Source organism: Equus quagga, chromosome 16 (assembly GCF_021613505.1).
Source record: "Equus quagga isolate Etosha38 chromosome 16, UCLA_HA_Equagga_1.0, whole genome shotgun sequence".
NCBI classification, from domain to species: domain Eukaryota; kingdom Metazoa; phylum Chordata; class Mammalia; order Perissodactyla; family Equidae; genus Equus; species Equus quagga.
In genome coordinates, this window is record NC_060282.1 from 39815190 (window position 1) to 39838423 (window position 23234).

The 23234-nt window shown below is 36.9% G+C and overlaps 1 protein-coding gene across 3 annotated transcripts in view; it reads right to left on the reverse strand.

The window, feature by feature from the left end:
- Window positions 1–3703: 3703 nt before the first annotated feature.
- Window positions 3704–23234, reverse strand: part of MTDH (metadherin) — a 54219-nt gene continuing 34688 nt past the window's right edge. For all 3 annotated transcript variants that reach the window (XM_046641709.1, XM_046641712.1, XM_046641710.1), the window contains 5 exons: window positions 17046–17170; window positions 10965–11072; window positions 8587–8727; window positions 6106–6262; window positions 3704–5429 (listed from right to left, as the gene is read on the reverse strand). In XM_046641709.1, coding sequence (XP_046497665.1) covers window positions 5359–5429; window positions 6106–6262; window positions 8587–8727; window positions 10965–11072; window positions 17046–17170 — 602 coding nt within the window. In that variant the 3' untranslated portion in view covers window positions 3704–5358. The remainder of the gene's footprint in view (window positions 5430–6105; window positions 6263–8586; window positions 8728–10964; window positions 11073–17045; window positions 17171–23234) is intronic.

Here is a 23234-nt window from a genome sequence, read left to right on the forward strand (position 1 = left end):
AAACCCCCTTGTGGTGCTTGTCAGCAAGCCTGCAGCCCCTTGACAACCTCACAAGGAACTCACACCCTAGACAAGGCACCTGCTGCCTTCTGACTCTGGGGGCGGCTCCCGTTTAGAAGAGAGCTTCGCTACTCCTCTTCCTCATGGAAAGGTTGCCATGCAGTGCGCACTGCAGAACTCCGGGGCACCAGTCATTGTGCCTATTTTTTTTTTTTTTTTGAGGAAGACTAGCCCTGAGCTGACATCTGCCACCAATTTTCCTCCTTTTGCTGAGGAAGATTGACCCTGAGCTAACATCTGTGCCCATCTTCCTCTACTTTATATGTGGGACGCCTGCCACAGCATGGCTTGACAAGTGGTGCATAGGTCTGCATCCGGGATCCAAACTGGTGAACCCCGGGCCGCCAAAGCAGAACGTGCGAACCTAACTGCTGCGCCACCGGGCCAGCCCCATGTACCTATTTATAGCTATTAATTTCCCAACAGATGTCAGTAGAATGACTTGAGGAAGGAGTACCAGTGAGGCTGCCATGACACCGTTCTGGAACAAGGCTAGATGTTATCTGGGACCCTTAGCCAGTTCTGGCACCGAGAAACACCTGTGCCAAGTGGGGCATCTGACAGCAGCTATTTTCATCCATGCCTTTCGCCCCTTGATCCCATTACCAAACAACAACAAAAGTCAAGCTCTCCCCACAACAGCCCCTACTGGTAATGTTTTATTTCTTAAGCAGAATGGTGGTTTCAGAGGTGTTCATTTTATTATGTTTCGTAATTTACGTACAGGTTACATATATTCATTTTGAATGCTTTGAGACAAATAAAAAAGCACATATATACAAGTAAGAATGCCATTATCATGGAGATGACCTTGAATTTGTTTACATTTTTCTTCAAATAAACCTCAGTACTCTTAGTATTACTAGCAAGCATCTTGCAATGCACCTCATATACCTGTCGATGCTAGGGTTAGAAATCAATCTTCTGTTAAAGTATTTAGAAAGAATAGTAATGCCTTTTTTTTAAAAAAAAGATTACTTTATACACCAGGTAATTCTACTGTAACTTGTTATAATCTATATTCGCAGTATTGGTGTGATAGCAGGCTACTAAGTTTCTTTCAGCCTGTCCCTAGGATTTGAGCAGTCACTGAGTGGCAGAAATTTCCACAATCTATTACATGTAAGTTGGAACATTATTAGCTGCTACTCTGAGCAGCATCCAGATTTCAAAATTTCTGTTCAGTTAGAAAAGCTAAAACCTGATCTTAAAATGATGTTTGGGTGCAGGATATACACAGTGTTATGTCAACCCTGTGATAGAGACTCCCAGCTGTGCTCGACATCCAATTCTCTGCCGCTTCCTCAGTAACGAATCCTGAAATGCTAATTTGGCCCCTGACAGCCCAGAGTAAAGACTATTATTTTCCATCCCTCTTTGTAACTAGTAGGGTCAAGTGATTAAGGTTGGGTTGATTAAGACTATGTGGTGTGAATAACTTGTTAGAAGAGTTCTTAAAAGAAGGGGCAGAAATGTTGATAAATTTCTAGCTGGTGCAGCTGTGTACAATCATGACCTGAAAGCCACATGTTAAGAACAGGGAAGAGCAATATAGAAGGAACCTGGATCCCTGACCCTGCAGTGTCACAGCAGTGCTGGACTGCCTCCCCAGACTTTTACATGCAAGAAAAAGAAACTTCCACCTCATTTAAATCACTATTGTTTGGGGACACAGCCAAACTAATACGTAACACCAAGTTTAGGCCTAATTTCCTTAACCTAAAGGTTGATACAAGTGATATATTGCACCTGATGGCAGTTCCATCTATTGCTAAGATGATGTAAGATGGAAGCTGTTTCCCACAGAGAACACTGTGTGTCACAGAGATATTTTGAGAGGGGCTTAACTCCAAATATTTGACTTCCAACTAGCCTACAAGTACACCGATGGTTTTAGAAAGAAACATCAAGAACACCAAAGAGTAAATTGCCTTAGACTAGCTTAGCATGCAAAACGACTGAGAAGTCCCTTCTCATAAGAACTATAATGAGCAATTTAAACAAATCAAAAATGGTTTGTTGTATTTACAATACTCAACGCATTTGACAAATAACATATTTGCATTCCCTAAGTCTTTTGGAAAGTAATTCCAGTTTGTGCAATGAGTTTACAGGAAAGCCTTAAGACATCTATTAGACATCTTAAACTCCAGATTTTGAAAGATGTTTCACACTATATTAATAGAGGACTGTTTTTAATTAAGAAAAGCTAAACTCTGTAGTTAAGTATTGCCTTTCAACATCTTTAACCCAAATACAAACCAGAGTAGCTTATGAAATAATATCATTAGATTTGGATGAATTATTTCCACTGCCCCCAACCCCAATCAGACGCATGCGCAGAGTAAACATGGTAAATTACAGTACTGACATTTTCCTTCAGTACTCTTTTTGGACTCTCTCAACTATTGTTCTACTCAATCCAGGGTACAGATAGGTAGGATCCAGTCTGGGGACTTCCTAAACCACTACCCCTTGCTCCCGAATAAGGAAGGATTTCTGTACGTACGTGCAGACAGGTCAGGATTAGAGAGATTTTTAAGTAGTTTCTCTAGGATGCCTTGTTTGCTAATCAGAACAAGGTTCCCCTCCAGGCTTGACAAAGCCGAAAGGGAGCAGTTAACTCCCAACTAACCAACTAACCTTTTGGGGACCATCTAATCAAAGCCTCCAAAGGACAACAGGCTCCTCTCTCTTCCCTCCTCCCTGAATCCCTACCATGATTTTAGTGCCTTCCGAGTTAATGATGGAGAATAGTTCCTGGGTTCAGATTCCAGAAATTGCTTTAATAGAACATAAAGATCTTCTGCAACAGGTAGACAGCAATGAATGATACTTTAATCGTGCGAGGGTTTGCACCTCATGCATGTGAAAGAGAATGAACTTACTAATTTTATTTTTTTGAGGAAGATTAGCCCTGAGCTAACTGCTGCCAATCCTCCTCTTTTTGCTGAGAAAGACTGGCCCTGAGCTAACATCCATGCCCATCTTCCTCAACTGTATACGTGGGACGCCTACCACAGCATGGCGTGCCAAGCGGTGCCATGTCTGCACCCGGGATCTGAACCGGTGAACCCCGGGCCACGGAGAAGTGGAATGTGTAAACTTAACCACTGCGCAACCAGGCTGGCCCCTGAACTTACTAATTTTATCACTCATAGCTGCCATCTCTTAAAACATAAAATCCTGTCCTAGCTCTTGAGCCAAGGGGAAGGGACAGAGATATCTCCACACTTGATTCACCCCAATTTAGCAATGCACTTCTCCATCTCCACCCTACATCTCTCCTGAAAAGACAGTGTCTCTAACACCTGGTGTAGATGGTTGAATGGGACATACTAATCTGGAGAAATAAAGCCCAACATTTGACACAACCAACAAAATTCCAAGATAAAGAAATGGTGAGGTAGAGTTGAGAGAGTTCAATTAAATTTTTTGGGCATAGATCTTTCGGCACATTCTAAAATTACAGACTCCCTATTGAATTCTCCCTTGTGATACCTTTACAAAGTGCTGGAAACTTAGGAATTCTTGCATCTATTTAGGAAACATCTATGTAAAGCTAATAAAGTCATTTGAAGAAATCCATTCCTGGCACTTTAGCTTATTTACCCAGAGATTGAAGCAAATAATAACAATGCTATCCATTTGCTGAATTTATTTAAACAAATCAATTTAGAAATATCATAAACAAAACTTCAGACATGTAAACATACTGCCATGTTCCTGAAACAGATGTTAAATCTGATAAAAGTTAATAATCATTTGTTAGGAAAGCTGTCCATTAATAAGGCCAGTCTTCAGCAAAACTAAAACCATTTTGTTTCTTTAGCTTTCCTAGTCTGACAATGCAATACTATCAAACCACAAATATAATAAAGACAACATTGGATGGATAGATCAGTACCATTGGTTACAGCTGTTAAACGGTTTCATTCTTGGTGCCACATAAAAACAATTAAGCCAATCACATCCAATAAATCATGGCTTTTTTTCTTTATCACAATTCACTAAGTGATGTTAATTATGGTCCTTGTCAAACACATTTGGTAAAGGCTATTTACAGTGTACATGGCTGAGCATGCACTATTTATAATTACAAAGATACCTGCCAGTTTATTACAATAAAATTACACAGTGCCTGAAAATGGTGAAACATCTCACACATCATTTAAATCAATACAGTTTCAAGCAGGAAACGTTCCTTATTTGATCACAATTGCAATAATTACATGAAAACTCTTATAAAAACATGAATCCCCTTCAAGAAATTGATGCATATTCTACTCACTACAGGTTAAGGCAGTAAAAAAATGTATTCCTGATAACTGGAGGTCTTGACAATGTCAATTAAAGCTGTCTGACTCTAGTTTTTCATTCTCCATCATATACTCACAATTCTGTTTGTACAACTAGTTTGTGAAAGATTTTATTTTTGAAGTCAAAAAGTATCAGTAACGAAGAAGAGTTGACACTGGAAAAAAGTAATTGCTAGGGAAAGGAAAAATGTAAGTTGGATTTTGCCTGAAAGTTCTTAAATCATAAACAAGAGCATTGTTTGTGAGTCTGAATCTTAAAAGTATAAAACAAATACATATAGTTTACCTTTCTTAATTTAAAATATACTGTACTTTGAACAATTCAAGTAATGTAAGACTATCAAAAATAAGTTCATAAGCCATACAAGTGTCTACTGCATTTTCAATGTTTTAATTAAGAACTTTTTAAAAACTGTAAACTAAACCATGACAGTTTAGTTAAACAAACATTAAATGACTTTATTTGCACTTGTGATTCCTTTAATACAAATTGCTACCAACAAATATGTAAAGATATGGCAGATTATGCATTTGATCAAAGCACTTTGATTTAAGCATAAAACAAATGGTATAAGTTCTGTGCATAAGATCCAAGAAGCTGCCTAGCAATTTGCAGGCAACCATCTCTCTAATCAGAATCCTTTATTCCTCGGCTGCAGATGAGATAGGGCACAATCTGTTGTAAACAGGGCACTGCTGTAAAACCAGGATAATATTCTTAAGTTAGGATCGTTCTTGTTAAATTGAAAAGACTTTCCCCAAGTGTCTTCCAGCACTGTAGTATATTCTGCTGACCTCTTAATTTCATAAATTAACTTTCCTTTGATTCCATTTTTATGGTGGTTGTGTTCACAGTTTTGTTTTAAAAATTGGTTTAAATTTATATAAAACTCTGTACATGTTCACAAATTATTGCATAAACAGCATAATCTTCAAGACAGTGTTTGCAAACACATGTCCAATTCAGGAAAAAAAATATTCACGTTTCCCGTCTGGCTTTTTTCTTCTTTTTTATTTGTTTGGGAGATTCCCAGCTAGTTTCAGACTTGGCTAATGGGGCGAAAAAAAAGAAAAAAGGGAAGGGAAGAGAAAAAAGTTAGGAAGATAGTGAATACTGTTGTCTCCACAATGTAAAAGCAGTATCAATGAAAACATGTTTGAAATCCACTAATAATGCATTAGCCTTAAATTTTAAGTTTTTAAGTTCTAGTTCCACGTTTTTAGGTTATTCTGTCTGCCTTCCTCCTTTCAATTCCAGTGTATTATTCGGTTTAACCACATGGATGATATTTCACCAGTTTTGACCTAGAAAAACCATCATTTAATATGGCTTAATTTAAGTAACAAAAGTGAAAATAGGTAAAATGGACAATAAAGGTAGTAGAGGGAGAAAAGGAGGGGGAAAAAGGACACAGATCCATCTGCAGACTTGAGAACATGCGCACAGAGAAAGGGAGGGACCAGGTGGACAAGGGCAGGTACCAAGTCCTCTGTGTAGGTTCTTGGCCAGCCACTCTTGACTGGAGTGATTTTAGCTCCTTGGACCTTACAATGGAGGTCCACAATGTTCCAAGGAGTCGAGCCTTGGCGAGGGAAAGAAAAGGCTGATCTATTAATCCATTAGACTTCTAAGATCAGAAGTCTAAGTATCTTAGATTTCTAAGATATTAACACTTATAAACAGTACAGAGAACACACAAAAGAACCAAAAAGGAGGATTACTTACTCTGTGAAGGAGGCACACTATTTTGCTTAGTATTCGACTTGGATTTATCTGTCTCTTGTAGCATCGGTGGCACTTGGGAAGAGCTCTTGTCAGAATCGTTTTTTGACAAAGTAACAGATGGCTCGGTAGAAATAGCAGGTGGAAGAGTCTTGATAGGCTATTTTGGAATAAAATGATCTTAGATTTTTGTAAAAAATTTCAAAGAAAATTAAATATCATAGTAATACCAAGAGGTTGTAAGTAAATACTAAGCAAATAAATACTAAGATGGTTTCCAGAAGTGCTCCGACTCATGCCTGCCCTCTAGTGACATAACCTAATAGATCTTTACCTACAATAACCACAAATACAGGTTGAGATAAAAATGGATGAATTTACAAGATGTTTACTGAATCTCAAATAGGAGTGAATAATTCCATTTTTATTAACTTCCATATTTTTCTTTTCCATTACAAATCGCATGATTGTACACTTGTTAGCAATTCAGTGGTTCTGTCCACTTCCTACCAACTCTGAATTTCTGAAAATTTTTTCATGTGAAAGACAAAAAGAAAATAGCCAATTTCAGAACTACCACTAGGTGATATCCCCTTTTCTCCTTCCCAAGAGGTAGGGATATCTTAAGCAGCAGCAACAATAGCTTCAGTTTCCTACCCAAGGAAAAAGATGGCCTCATACAAAAGCAGACTAGGGCTACTAGTCCTGCCGATGAAAGCAGCTAGTAAAACTCAGGTCCAAATCTTCAGAGTTTTATCCAGTCTGGTAGTGAGACCCTAATGCTTGGGGCCCAGACTCTTTTTTTAAAGATTTTATTTTTTTCCTTTTTCTCCCCAAAGCCCCCCAGGACATAGTTGTATATTCTTAGTTGTGGGTCCTTCTAGTTGTGGCATGCCACCTCAGCAAGGCCTGATGAGTGGTGCCATGTCTACGCCCAGGATCTGAACGAACGAAACCCTGGGCCGCCGCAGTGGAGCGCAGAAACTTAACCAGTCGGCCACGGGGCTGGCCCCAAGGGCCCAGACTCTTGAGCCTTGCTTTTCTCCTCTCCAACCTGAGAGCAGAAAGGGGTTTAAATGATCCAATTTGCCTCTCTGAGGCCTGTTAAGGAATGGTCAGGACCAGGTAATGACAGAGACTCCAACACCTGGAGTACCTTGAGGCTTTAAGAGATGAGTACATCATCTCACCCTTTAGCTTTACTTGTGACCAGTATTTTGAATACAGAAACAAGGGTAAATAATGTTTCTCTTGCCCCTTGTTCTTCCAAGCTCCATCGTTCAACAAAGTACAATAGGACAGGAAACAAGAGGAGAAGCTTTGTACACTCGGGAAATTACTGGGATTCCTTCTTCCTACTTCAGGTATCTGAAGCTGCATTTATGTTGCTCAGTTTAGCTTTCTTAATGTTCCCTGTATTTATTTTATACCCCAAAGTTTTATTACATATTTTAAATCTCCTTTTCCCTTCTATTCTCTCACTTATCTACATTATATCACAGAAGGACTCAAATATTCCTTAGAAGATGGCTTCTAAGAATGACTAAAGTAAAACATCCAAATGTCAAATGACCCTTTGCAGCCCTACTATTAAACCTAACCAGGTATTGAGACTGCCTCCTTTTACCACAAAATACACTTAGGGAATTAAAACATCAAATCCAAATAAGAAGTATGGTTAAGATTTTGTTTTAGTACAAGACTGTTACACATTCTTTCTCTTAGTGGTAACTAAGGTTCTTGTCTAAAGCTGTTTCAGTAAATACACAAAGTATATTTACCTTAAATATAACAAATATATTTCATTAAATACACAAAGTATATTTGTAAGCTCCACAAAGGGAGAGGTTTTTCATCTGCTTTGTTCTCTGATGTATCCCCAGAATCTCAAATAGTGTGTGGCATGTAGTAGATTCTCAAAAATTTTTTTTGAATAAGTAAATAAATGAACCATGCAACTCTAGAATTTCATATATTTCAGCATGATATAATTTATCTAATTAGAAATCACAGTTTAAAGAGGCATAGTCTTTGGGTCACTGGCCTAGACCTTTTGTAAAATGGTGCCTTCTGACACACCAAAAATTTCCACAGAAGGCATATATTTAAGAACCTGTCACCAAATTTTAAACATATGTTACATTTCAAGAGGTTGGACCAGAGTCATATTATGTGAATGCTTTGAGGAAAATGCAAGCAGTCACATTTCCTCTAAGCCATCTATCCCTTGTATGCCTAGAAATTCAATGGGAGAAAATACAGTCTATTGGCTCTGGTTTTGCTACTGATAGTTATGCGACTTTGGACAAGTTATTCAACTTCTCTAACCTCATTTATATAACAGGTTCTCCCTTTCTCATGGTGGTGTAAGGACTAAATTATTTAGAGTATTTTAAATGCTTAGCACAGTGCTTCAATAAAAAATTAATTATGATACAATTCTCAAGGCATCAAAATTTTATTCCTTAAATAACAAAAAATTACCTGGCTATTTTTGATGAGTGCTTCAGCTGGATCACTAGTGCTTATGGTCTTCAAAGAAAAAGGTTTTTCTTGTTTTGGACGGACTTTAGAGGTATTCACTGGAAGCTCTTCTCTAATCTCTTTTTCCAATTCTCCTGTGTCCTAGAGACAAAAGTAGTCTATTAGATGATATAAATCACTCACTTTTACTATGTAAAATCTATTTGGTTTGCTGTACTAATGTCTAGAAGATATTCCAAGAGAACAGTTTTAGAAACTATCTAAATAGCATGAAAGAGCATATGAAACTCATCCTCAAAGATTCATGAAACGTAGGTGCCTCTGAAACATATACTCATCACCCCTCTTTGCGCGGGGGTTTAAATCAGCTGGGAATTAAAGAACGATGCACTCACATCCCCAAATGGGAACCATTCTGATTTACCAAACCAACTCAAACAGAACAAACTAAACTCATATTTTTTCTTTTAAAAAAAAGTAGAGTGAATTAGTTGATACTCAAACTAAGACTTTAGAAATAGCATTTCTCTTAATGACTTCCTCAAGGAATGAAATACTTATACATAAGTACATTTTCTAGACAAATTAAGCTTACACAATAGACAGGACAGAGACAGGAATTCAATTGTGGCCATCCCACAGTCTAGCTGTATAATCTCAAAGACAAATCATTTAGTTTCCCTAAACCTTAGTTTTCTCAATGGTAAAATAAAATTTGCCTAATTTCTAATGTTCTGTTCAAATGTTAACATGTCCATTCTTAGGCCTTCAGATTTTTAAAAAGTTCCAGCAAAATAATTCTAAAGCACATTATATGCTTAGGTATATGAAATAAGCATGAACGAGAATACATTAAATAGGACCATCATTGTGAATTGTATTGTTCTTTACCAAACACATACATATATATGACTGTTCTTTTTAACAACTGGCTAAGATGATCCTGAAAGTTTCCTTCCAACACTGATATTCGATAAAACTTGTTCAGGATGGTAGTGGGGTTAGAGAGTATTTAAAAATTTGTTATGAATTTAAGTTGAGCGAGTATTTTGGAAGTATGTATGTAGGATTTACAATCTGTAGAAAGTTAATGAGAAGACCTCAGTTAGTTTCATCCTAAGGTGAACTCTAACAGTAAAGAATCCTGCTAACCACATACCAACAAGTAAAAAGAACTCTATTGAAAAAAAGAATAAATTTCAAAATATCCTCTTTTATGGATAGGATACTATGTGCTATGTACTTTACACAGAACTTCATGGATATCTCATTTAATTCTCAAAGCAACCTATGCAGTTAAGTAACTTGTAGGCCATAATTTAAGTCACAGAAGTCTAGGAAAAGTTTGGCTAAATGGATTTCAGACAGTATTATTAACAGAGGATAGCTGTCAATAACATTTCCCATCAGCTAGCTCAGCTAACAAGAAAAGCACATCTATTACGTAGTTTTAGTCTTTTCACCCACTGATCTTAGTCACGTTAACCTTAATGCTCACCAATTACTACTACTGAGAAAAAAACTTATATTGATAAATGGATTGGTATCATTTATGAAGGGTTTTGCTTCCCACAACAAAAAAGAACACATTGTCTTAAAAAGTCATGCAGAAACTTCTACAAAGAGAACAATAAGTAGGAAAATTACTATGTAGGCTATCCTCTAGAAATACTGGCAATCTCCTATATCTAAAAGAATGAAAACAATGAGCCACATGGCTGTAAGTAAGGAATAAGATTTTTATAAGTTGTAAAATAATGGTGATATAGTGTTTTCAAAAATAAATCCATGCTTATTTCTAGTAATCTAGTATGTATGAAATTAAAATCTCTTTTTTCTCATCTACACTGTAATCTAAAAATTTCTCCCCAGGTAAGAAATACTAAAGAAAAGGAAAATGTAGGTATGATAGAAGGTTTCTGTTAGAAGAAAAAAACAGGAAAAGATACTAAGTGGAACAGCCAGCCAACACAGTCAAGTGAAAGACCCCATTTATTATACACATGGCTTTTCTCTAATTGTGCTAAAATTCTAAATTCTGGTTATTCCAAAGAAATTTCTGTAAGTGTGACATACTGTACCTCCGTTTCCATTTCACTATAATATAAACCAAAATCCACCAGACTAATTTAGAATTTTATTTACTTACTTTTGGATTCATACCTTTGATATGATTTTTATATAGAGCAATAAACATTTTATTACAGTATAATGTATAAAGTCTTTTAAAACATTCTGTAAGTTTCCAAATGCTTTTCAGGTAAATTTGATATCTCATTTTGTCTTTTATCTCTACATATTCTCAGTGTCTGCATATCATTCTTTTCACATTCAGCAGTAGTGCTCAGTGAACAATGTTTGCTGTTTTGATTTTCTACCTGTGCAGGAGAGTTATCGTCACCTTGCTTCTTCTTTTTCTTTTTTTTCTTTTTAGATTTCCCGGTTGGAAGAGCTCCCTCTCCCTTTTCTTTATCATCATCTGAAACCTGATGTTAAAAGCAAAAGTATTAAAGTGAACCAGCTGGTTTTCATTATTCAGAAAATTATTATGGAATAATTTCATACATTAGGTTCAGTCTTTATCTCTCAAATTCTAAATAAGACAGCAATAAGTAAGAAAACTGATCTAAAATTACATAATTAAAAAATAAAGTACAGGGAATTTCATTCTCCTGTTGTCTAAAGATAGAACACTTCTTACAACTTTCATCACTCAAGTAGAGAGCTGTGCAAACCTTGCTTTTAAAAACTCATTGGAAAGGTAATTCTGTTTTATTTCAGAGTTTAAATGTACAAGTATTTGCATTAAAATTGAATTTGACTCTGTTAAGAGAATGACAAGCTACAGAGTGGGAGGAAATATTTGTAGGTCATATATCCAACAAAGGACTTGTGTCTAGACTACATAAAGATCACTCAAAATCCAACAGAAAAAAAAACAATCCAATCAGAAAATGTGCAAAGACATGAACAGACGTGTCATGACAGAGGATAGACTGACGGTAAAGAATCACATGGAATATGTTCACCATCATTAGCCATGAGGAAAAGCAAATTAAAACCACAATGAATCTATCAGAATGGCTAAAATAAAAAATAGTGACAACAGCAAATGCTGACAAGGATGCAGAGAAATCAGATCACTCACACACTGCCAGCGGGAACGTACAGTGATACAGCCACTCTGGAAAATAGTTTGGAGTTTCTTAAAATATTAAATATGCAACTACCATACAACCCAGGGATTGTACTCCTGGGCATTTATGCCAGAGAAATGAAAACTTATGTTCACACAAAAAGCTGTACACAAATGTACAGTAGCTTTATTCATAACAGCCCCAAACAGGAAACAACCAAGATGTACTTCAACCAGAGAATGGTTAAATAAACTGAGGTATATCCAGACCATAGACTAACTCAGAAGAGTAAAAAAGAACCAATTAATGATACACAACAACAAACTGGATGAATTTCTAGAGAACTATGCTGAATGAAAAAAAAAACAGTACTAAAAGACTACATACTATATAATTCTATTCATATACCATTCTTGAAATGACAAAATTAGAGAGATGAAGAACAGATTACAGGTTGCCAGGAACTATAAAGGAGGTGGGGATGGGAGGGAAGAAAGTGTGGCAATAAAAAAGGGGAACATAGGCCAGTCCTTGTGGCCTAGTGGTTAAGTTCAGTGTGCTCTGCTTTGGTGGCCCAGGTTTGCTTCCTGGGTGTGGACCTACACCACTCTGCTAGTGGCCATGCTGTGCTGGTGGCCCACACACTAAAAAAGAAAAATAGAGGAAGATTGGCAAAGATGTTAGCTCAGGGTGAATCTTCTTCAGCAAAAATTAAATAAATAAATAAATAAGGGCAACATGAGGGATCCTTGCAGTGAAGAAAACGTTTTGTACCTACTGCATCAATGTCAATATCCTGGTTGTGATATTGTATTATAGTTCTTCAAAATGTTACCATTAGGAGGGGCTGGCCCCATGGCTGAGTGGTTAAGTTCGTGCACTCCACTTTGGCAGCCCAGAGTTTTGCCAGGTCGGATCCTGGGCATGGACATGGCACCACTCATCAGGCCATGCCCAGGCAGCGTCCCACACAGCACAACCAGAGGCACTTACAATCAGAATTTACAACTATGTACTGGGGGGCTTTGCGGGGGGGGAGGGGAGAGGAGGAGGAGGAGGAGGAAGGAGGAGGAAGAGGGAGGAGGAGGAGGAGGAGGGAGGAGGAGGAGAAGGAGGAGGAGGAGGAGGAGGGAGGAGGAGGAGAAGGAGGAGGAGGAGAAGGAGGAGGAGGAGGAGGGAGAGGGGGGAGGAGGAGGAGGAGGAGGAGGGAGGAGGAGGGAGGAGGAGGAGTAGGAGGAGGAGGAGGAGGAGAAGAAGAGGAAGAAAGATTGACTACAGATGTCAACTCAGGTGCAAATCTTTAAAAAAAAAAAGTTACCATTGGGGGACACTGGGTAAAGGGTACAGACGGGAATCTCAGTATTATTTCTTACAAGTGCGTGTGACTGTAGAACTATCTCAAAATAAAAGCCTTAATTAAAAAAATTGAATTTCAGCAGGAATGTCACTGAAAGTAACATTCCGTATGACAAAAATAGCAAACTAACACTGTTAAATTAGTATACACGATGCTATCTTATCACATATACCATATGGTTGAATTTTCTATGGAAAAGTGTTTTTTGTTCATTCTGCACAGGTGACAGCCGAGAATCCTAGGCTATCCTTATAGGAAGAGCTGATTTTGGAGAACTGCTCTTTCTCTGCTCAGCACCATAGTCATTAGGATGATTTTGGAAGTTTCATGAACCACCAAACAGTTTACAAAAATTACTAGCAGATAGAAAAACAAAATAAAAAAAAATCTTGCACAAACTTAGCTAAGAGATTTTCAGTCCAAGTTGGCTCCCAGTTGTGAAGAAACTTCCGTAGAAGTTTTCACCATAAGCTCATAATGATTAAAGTACTGTGTGAAAAGATGTATCCTACAAAGGATATTCAGGGCGCAAGGACTTTGGTCTGCTTCTCAGCCAATTATAATCCAACCATAAGATAAATGTAGTTCCTTGTGGCAAAATACTGTTTTTGTTCATAGGGAAAAGACTGTAATCAGCTCCATACCATCTTTTAACTCACATAAAAGAACTGACATTTTGACAAATTTATTTTAGATTTTTTAAAGTAAGATATTACTAAAAATTTAAAATTCCTTTATATTCCTTCCCAATCTCATTCCCATACTACCTCCCTAGGGGTAACCGTTATCATGAACTTCTTTTGTGTCCATCTAATCAAGTTTTCTATAAATTTATGAGTATCTACACATACAAAATTTACATAAATGGTATCACAGTGTATCTTTCTGTAACTTGCTCTTCATCATTCAGTATATTTTTAGATTCTAATCATATTGATATTAATGTAGCTTTATTTCATTGATTTTTAACATCTTCCTATTATGCCACTGTACAAACACATCACATTTCATTTCTCCATTTCCCAACTGATGGGCATTTAGATAGCATCTCATTTTTGCTTAGAAATGTAAAAGATGATCTTTGAATATACTCAGAAAAAGAACTGCTATGATATGTAGTAGTCTTTACTCCATTCAGTGGTTTTACTGTTTAATTCTGATGATCAGGCACAGGGAAGTTCTAGTTGAAGAAATAGACTTTGGTTGTAGATTCACTAAACATTCAACAAATATCAGAATGATTACTTGTTAAGGTATTATACCAGGAAGCTTTTTTTTTTAAGTAGACTTTATATTTTAGGTTTAGCAGATTTAGGTTCATAGCAAAATTGAGCAGAAGGTATAGAGATCTCCATATCCTGCTTGCCCCCACACATGCACAGCCTCCGCCATTATCAACATTACCACCAGAGTGTGCATTTGTTACAAGTGATGACACGTCACTGTCAGTCAAAGTCCATAGTTTACCTTAGGGTTCACTCTTGGTGTTGTATATTTTGTGGGTTTGAACAAATATATAATGATATATATCCACCCTTACAGCATCATACAGAGTTCTAAACACCCTCCATGCTCTGCCCAATCATCCCTCTCTCCCCACAAATCCTGGAAACTCTAGGAAGCTTTTGTAGGTCCAATCTAAAACCCACTTTTCCCCCTCAGCTTTCTTATTACCTGTTAATTGTCCCTCTCTACATTTATTTACACCCTTAGTAATGAATCCCATTAGTACCCCTCCTTTTCTCTGGTCTCTAAAGATGAGAGGCACTACATGCTATTAAAGGCCAACACACGGTCCACTTGTGCCTAAAGTTCCCCTATCCCAACTCCCAAGATCATACTCTATTAGGCACATCTCTTCCATTTATGTATAACTTTTACTTTATTCTAGATCCTTTTCCTTTTTGTCTACAGATACTTTAAAGCAGGGGTTGGCAACTACAAATCTGGTCAAATGCCAGTTTTTGTAAATAAAGTTCATTTCCACCTTGGCTATGGCCACTTTTGCACCTCTGTATGGTCCTTTAGTAGAAAGCCCACCAACCCACACACTAAAATCTCTCCTATCATTAAAATACAAACAACCTCCAACAAAACCCTTCCTGATATCACAACTTCGCTGTTATCACGCTACCTCTCCTCCATTCCTATCCAAAGTTATTTTTTTTTAAATCTTATACTTGTTATTACTAGTTTTTAGCCTTCGTTGAGAGTTCCCCAGACTTCTACGTTTGCTCCACTGATCTTTTCAACTTTAAATTTTTCCTAGGTATTTCACCCACCCTCAAAGCTTTAACAAGCATATACTAATAACCTCCAAACACAAATCTTTTCCTTAAGCTTAAACCTGTTACAACCAACTTCTCTTAGGTATATCTACAAAACACCCCACATTTAACACATCCCAAACTGAACCAACCATCTTTCACCCAACTAACTAGTTTTTGCTACTATATTCTCCAGTTGGGAGCACCACTTCCACTCTCCCAGTTATCCAAGCTACAATCCTGGAAGTCATTTTGATAACTCTCCATTTAATTCTAATCACATGTTCTGTTGATTTTACTGCAATTAATTTTTCAACTCTGTCCCCTACTCCGCATTAACTATCCTTACCACCAACGTCACGGACTACTAAACCACCATTAAATTTGTCTTCCTGCCTTCATTCACATAGGCCTCCACTCCTTTTTCTATATGGGCTGCCACAGTAGCCGAAAAACCACTTTAACTTAAAATTCTTCCCTTATTTATAGGATAAAATCCAAGGCTTTAAGCATGACATTCAAGGACTTCTAGAATCTGGTCCCTGCCTCCCACTCCAGTCTCATTTCTGACCACTCTGATTCACTCTGCTTTTACTTCCAGGATGCCTTTGCTAAAACTCCCAAGTGCTTCCACAATACCCAACACATACTGCAACATTACTCTTACTTGTTGATATGCCTGTCTCCTTCCTCTCCTCCTTAACTAAGCTCCTTGAAGGCAATAATTGTATCTTATTTACCTTTGTTTCTCCACTAGCACAATACCTGACCCATGGTAGATGCTCAATTAATGGTTATTGAATATTGATGGTCCTATTATTTTCAGAGCCTCTTGGACTTTTCACCCTTATTCCTATAACCAACTGGTAGCAAAGTTTGATCAGTAGCTTTATGTCTCTTATAAATACCACTTCCATTTCTTTTTCAAAGCTATCAACTTAGTTCATTATCTTCTACCCTGTTCATGTACCGGCCTCTTTAATGTTTACTCCAAACAGTAAAACAGCCTCCCAACCTGGTTTTCTTGTCTTTCTGCTATAATCCAGCCTAATCCTATTGATGATTAAGTTATTCCTAGTTTAAAAGCTGTCAACCAGTTCTCATTACTTATAGAAATCCATAAAAATGTGGCAAAGTATATATTATTTCTTTCATTTACTAAATGCCAAGCATGTTGCTAGAGCTGTAAAGATAAAAACTTCGTGGCCCCTTTCTTTAAGGAATACAGCCTAGATGGGGAAGACAGATATTTAAACAATTGATCCTATCACCAACTGATTCCACACATGTGTAGTATTTAGCTCTCCACCAAAAGTGTTACCTATTTTCTGCCTTGGTGCCCTTTCTGTTGCTCTGAACCCTTCCTTAAGCTTTCTTTGGGAATTAATCTACTCTTCTCTAAACACACTAAGAGCTAGTAGGCTATTGTAATAATTCTGATAAGAGGACAGAAACTGTGTTGTTTTCTTGTCAGTGTATAAACAGTGCTTTCTACATAGCAGAATCCTCAATAATTTGTGAAAAGAATAAACAGCGATATAGAGAAGGTATACGATGATTGAAGGGAATATGATCAGAATGCCTCTCTGAAGCAATTCCACCATTGGAAAAATTTGTAATACAGAATGTAACCCTTAATAATTCTAACATAGTTGAGTGCACAGAAACATAAACATCCCCGCCAATCCCTTGACTCACTTTTTGATCATCAGGAATTGGTTCCTGGGACTTCAGAAGTGAAGCTCTTTCTTCATCTACCCAATTCCCCCACTCTTCTGCTGGCGCGTTCCAATCAGAGCTGGGATCAGCAGAAGACAGACCATCTAAAATTTAACAGTGTGAATTAGGTATCCATCATTTCTGCCAAAAAACTAAAATGCAAAAACTACAATTCCTTATCTTGAACTAAGCTGTAATTTTTAACTATTGTTCTTCTTTCTCCCAAGCACATTTTAAACTGGAAAAAAACCCATAACATGATGGTAAAAACCTTTACCCAACTTCTGCAGGGCACATCATATCGCTAATTAAGTGGAATTTCTAAAAAACTCCAGAAAACATATGAATTAACCATATAATCCACTGTCCCTACTTACTTTATCAGCAGTCTCCTGAATTTGCTCTTTTCCCTGTTTATGTCTAACTTGGTCTAGGATATGGTCATTTTTTTGTCCCGATTATTACAACACTTTTGTAATTGATTTATTTCCTAGGGTACACATTAGTCCATCTTGTAACAGTGGTGCCAAAATTATGCTTCCCACCTGTCATTTTATCTATACCTCATCCTCTTCTTATAAGCTTTTCAAGATCAGGTTCTTCTTCAAATTCACCAAGTCATGACAGAATATTTAATCTTTTCTTTTTCTCTTGCTCTTTCAATACTTAACCTGTACATTCTTACATTTTTCAGATTATTCAATGCTACATTTTTGCTGAGGAAGATTCATCTGGAGCTAACATCTGTGCCAATATTCCTCTATTTTGTATGTGGGTCACTACCAAAACATGGCCACCGACGAGTGGTGTAGGTCTGTGACCAGGAACTGAACCTGGGCCACTGAAGCAGAGCACGCCAAATGAACTTAACCACTAGGCCACAGGGCTGGCCCCAACAATGCTACTTTCATCAGGCCAAAATATATGAGTCACTTTTAGGGCTTCTACCGTCCTATTTTCAAGAACATATATATATATATATTTTTTTTTTTTGGTGAGGAAGATTGGCCCTGAGTTAACATCTGTGCCAATCTTCCTCCATTCTGTATGTGGGATGCTGCCACAGCATGGCCTGATGAGAGGTGCGCAGGTCCATGCCCGGAATCCGAACCTGCAAATCCCGGGCTGCTGAAGTGGAGTGGGCAAACACAACCACTACGCCAGCCCCAAGAATAAATTTTTATTCTAGACTTCCAAATTCCTTTCTTTCACTCTAGGAGGAACTGAATTTTACCTCCCTTGGGAAGCTATCACTGGCTTATTCTAAAAGGGAAAAATATTCTTTGGCTTTACCCTAGTTAAATAAGTAGCCCTAAGTTAACCCTTCCTTCCTCTCCCTGGACATCATACACTCTTCCATATATACTTCTGTAATGACTACTGTCACGCTTTGCTTAACGACGGGCATACCTTCTGAAAAATGTGTCGTTAGGTAATTTCATCATTGTGCAAACATCATAGAGTGTACTTACAAAAACAAACCTAGATGGTACAACCTACTACACACCTAGGCTATATGGTACTAATCTTAGAGGACCGCCACTGTATAAGCGGTCCGTTACTGATGGAAATGTCATTATGCAGGGCATGACTACACTCACAGCCAGGTTTCATTCACACTGATTTAAGACGACAGAGGTTAGGCTTTATTTCCAAAAGGTTAACAAGTCATTCTAACACTGCTTTATCAAAAAATCCTACCTTTCCCACTAATGCCAAATACTACTTTTACCAAATACTAAATTCTTTCATATACATTTCAGTCTGTTTGTGGAATTTCTATTCTATTACACTGATCTATTCCTGAGATAGTGCTATACATAATGTAACTAATACGTTTTAGTACCTAGAATGACAAATCTCCCTGCATTACTCTTATTTGCTTTGCTATTCTTCTTTTTCCATGCAAACTCTTTTACTTTTGTTTAAAGGGGAGCTATTATGATACATCCTTATGAAGGCTTTGAAATGTATGTTTTAGAAGAATATATAATGATCTGGGAAAATGGTTAAAAAAAATCATAGATAAAACTGGCTATAGAGTATGATCCCAAATTTATATGAGGAAGAGATAGAAGAAAATAATACATTAATAGATATATCTTAACAGTGGAATTATAGGAATTTCATCTTATTAAGCACTTACGATGTACTAGAACTTGAGCTAGGCAGGTACGAGAGATAAAAAAATGAGGATGATATAATCTCTCCCCATGTGGAGCTCACAGTCTGTCAATTCAGGGATGGAGATAGGTAAGCACAACAGACAATTAAGTACAGTGATAGCTACAGTCACTGGGGGTGGAGAAAGGGAGAAGAGGGGCTAAACCAGTAGATGGGGAGAGACTGAAAACATATGCAAGAATTTATAAAACACAGAACAAGTGATTACAAGTGTGAAATGTGTTACAAATAAGGAAGCCTCGTCCTATATTTTTAAATTTACTACCATGAGCAGGTATTACACGAGCCAGTATTACAGAGTATTAACAAAGAGGTTACGAGCATGGTCTTCAGAGTCAAACAGATCTACATCTGAATACTGCTCTGCCACTTAATAACTATGTGATTTTGGTCAAATTTCTTAATCTCAATAGGCTATATACCAACTTCATAGGGTTTCTGGGAGGATTATGTGAGATACATGTAAAACAGTTCATAGCAATGCAGTAAGTGCTCAATAAATGGTCGCTATTGTTTTTATGTACCACTGATGACATCAACAACAGAAAGCCAGTTTCTAAGCTATCAGGCAATAAGAATTTATTTCTCATAATCTTGATAAATCTCTCAATAAGATATACTTGGTACGTCTTAATGCAGAAATCATTTTTACAAGTATAAAGGGATCTAGTAGATGGCTGGAACCAATCTTACACCAAGCATTCACATCAACCATAGTGTTAGGAGATTAGAATGCCAAAGCTGTCATTGATTTTGCTTAAACCTCACAAATCTAAGAAACTCAGATTTGGAAAACTGTGTCCATAAGCCAGGTCTCTAAAGTCTCTTGCCAGAAAAGAAACTTTATTTTCTTTTATTAAGAAAAAAAGTTTAGGCAAGAGAATGGGCAATATACTAATATATAAACTATTTTCTTAGTAAATATGGTGGGAAGGGGTGTAAGAGATAAAAATCCAGTAAAGCACTTAGTAAAATTATTTTTTAAAAGGCTTAAATGGCCACAGAGTTTGGGCAATAACTGTAGCTTATGGTTTAACTTCTATAAGAACATTAACAGAAGTGTAAATCTCTGTTGGATTTATAAAGCTTTACGGTGATTTTTCCATCTTTATTGATTTCAGACTGGTTTTTTGTTTGCTTGTTTTTAATTAACTGGGATCAAATAAAACTGCTTTAAAACAACGGTTCAATCTCCTAAACCTAAAAACTGTCATCAGGAGATTTCTCAATGCATAATTCTTAAGATTCATGGGGCTAATATGCTAAAAAACTTCTTACAGAAATCATGTAGTATAGTTTCACTCATAGTATAGTTCTATTTTTAAGTAGAGTAATTTCTCATTTCTCAAAATTCTTCCATTAGTTTGCCAGTGTCTTTTCAAAGAGTCATATTAGCTATCTTCTCAGAATGATAAGGAATTGGTCTCTCCATTCAATTTGATTGTGGAATAATGTTTTAGGTTTGAGCATCTCATAGCCAGTCTCTATTTTATCTCAGTAAGAAAATAGCTGTTGGTGTTTCTTGTCAGAACTTAATTCAGCATTAACTTTAATAAAACAAAACAATTATGTTAGAAAGACATTCTCCAGGGTTTAAACAGACAATACTAATTAATCCCACTGAGTAGGCTAATTTTGCCCTTGGGAGAATATCAACAACAGCACTGCAGCACTTACTGAATAGTTACTATGTATCAGGCAGTGTTCTAAGTGCTCAACATGTATAATATCATCTAATTCTCTCAACAACTCTGTAGGGGAAGAACTATTATTTTTGCAGACGATGAAACTGAGGCATAGGATGATCACGTACCTGCCTAAGGGCAAAGGCAAGGAAGCTAAGATTCAAACCCAGGTAGTCCATCCTCAAAGCTCATGCTCTTAACCCCTTCACTTATGCTGCAGCCAATTCATTCACTCTGGTGTGCCAACAAAAACAAAGTTATGTTCCAAATCTGAATTTTCACAGGGGTTAAGATGATGATGTTCCTTTATGGTCAAAATAATCGATAGATTTAACATCTGCCTTTAAAAATGTTATCTTCTATACTTTGGCATCTTAACCTTATATACAAGTGCTTGGGTAGATTCAATGCCTCTTTGTCAGATAATGATGTCTAGGCCTCAAACCAGAGGGTCAATATATTAATCATATCACACTGTTTAAAACTGTAAGGCTAGTGTGTGTGTGTGTGTGTGTGTGTGTGTGTGTGTATGTGGATTAGTAATCTCAAATACTAAATCATGCAGTCTATAAATTTAGAAGGAATAATTAAATTCACTCAGTACCAAAATTAGCCACATTAAAGATAACACAAAAAATGAAATTCATAGAGAAAATGAAGTTAAAGAGAAACTTTGGACTTAAAAGACAGCCAATAGAGCAAACAAACTTGAGAAAGATGGTGTTCCTGATACTTATTACTTTAAGTACAGAGTCTTGCGGATACATGTTTTTTCAGTCTTTTATTTTAGCAGCCAGTCATGTTTTTCATATTACAAGAATTCTAAGATAGAAAAAAGTGGAGCTATTCTACCCAAGCAGGGAAGCCTAGCGCCCTGTTTGCTCAGTTTTCCTCAGCCCTCAACCCACAGCTGCCCAAGACACCTTACTGCTATTTTCTTACAATCACTCCTACTATTCCTGTAATCCTCAATTCTATTCTGCACGTAGCTGATCATTCTTCCCAAAGTACAGATAGACTATTTCTTTCCAAGAACAGTGCTTTCACACCCTTGTAATATCTTGGATTTACAAGATACTTTATAATTTACAAGGAGCTTTCATGATCAGTCATTGCCTCATTAAAACCTCACAATAATCTATGGAAGTAGATATGGCAGATTATTTGTTCCATTTCACAGCTCAATTAACCTAGATTCTAAGATAAGTGACAATGTCCAAGCCATACGATGTACTACGTTTTAAAGTCAAGACTAGAACTAGGATCTACCTTCTAAACTAGCACTGCAACCCTCACCTCCCTAATCTTTAGCCAGCAAGTCAAGGCTTTTCACAACAGGGCGGTTCCTCGTCTACTGTTCTAATCTCATCTCCCTTAATCTGTAAGAATTGTGCTTTAAATAATCTATACAGAGACTAATTAGTCTATAGACTAATCTTTATATTGTGTTGCAAGCTTACCTTTGTGATTACAATCATCACCAAGGCTGTATCATGTGGCAGTTAAAAGCATGAACTCTGGAGCCAGACAAGCAAAGTTTGATACCATCTCTTTCCACTTAACTAGCTGTGTGGCTTGGGGAAAGTTAGATAGCTTTTCTTTGCCTCAGTTTCTTCATCTGGAAAGTGTGGAAAAAAATAATACCTATCTTGCAGAATTGTCAAAAGCATTAACTAACTTACTAATTATGCATAAGACTTAGACCAGTGCCTGGCACATAGTCAGGTGTTTGCTTTTATCACTATTACTTCTGAATGCCTGTGTGTAAAGTACTGCATTAGATACTGAGGATATAAAAGAGTAAGCGAGAGTGCCTATCTTCAGAGGTTTTCAACTCTACTTGAAGAAACAAAGTAAATTCTTGAAAATATTTTTTTTTTTTTTACAAAGACCAAAATGGTGGAACATTGCACAAGGTAACATTTTTGTACAAGGTAACATATAAGTGCTAAATAAATAGTAGAAAGGATGTGCTGTGAAAATTCTGAGAAAGGAGTAAATTCTAAGGTTTGAGGTTGTGGGGGGAAAAAAAAATCTCGGATTTTTTTTTTAAATGAAGATGGTATGAGCTTTCTGAACATAAAAACTATATTCTTTTTCCCTTCCTCTTTTTCTGACTCCTGCCTTTAACGTTCCTATGGTTCTACTGGAAATTAGGCTAAGAAAATGGTTTTCTACCAATACAAAAACTTGCACACCTCACACATTCAAAGTCATTCCTATATATTCTATTTGCTCTATTACACTAAACTAGGAAGAGAAACAGAACATTCACTTAAAACAAAAATTTTATAAACTA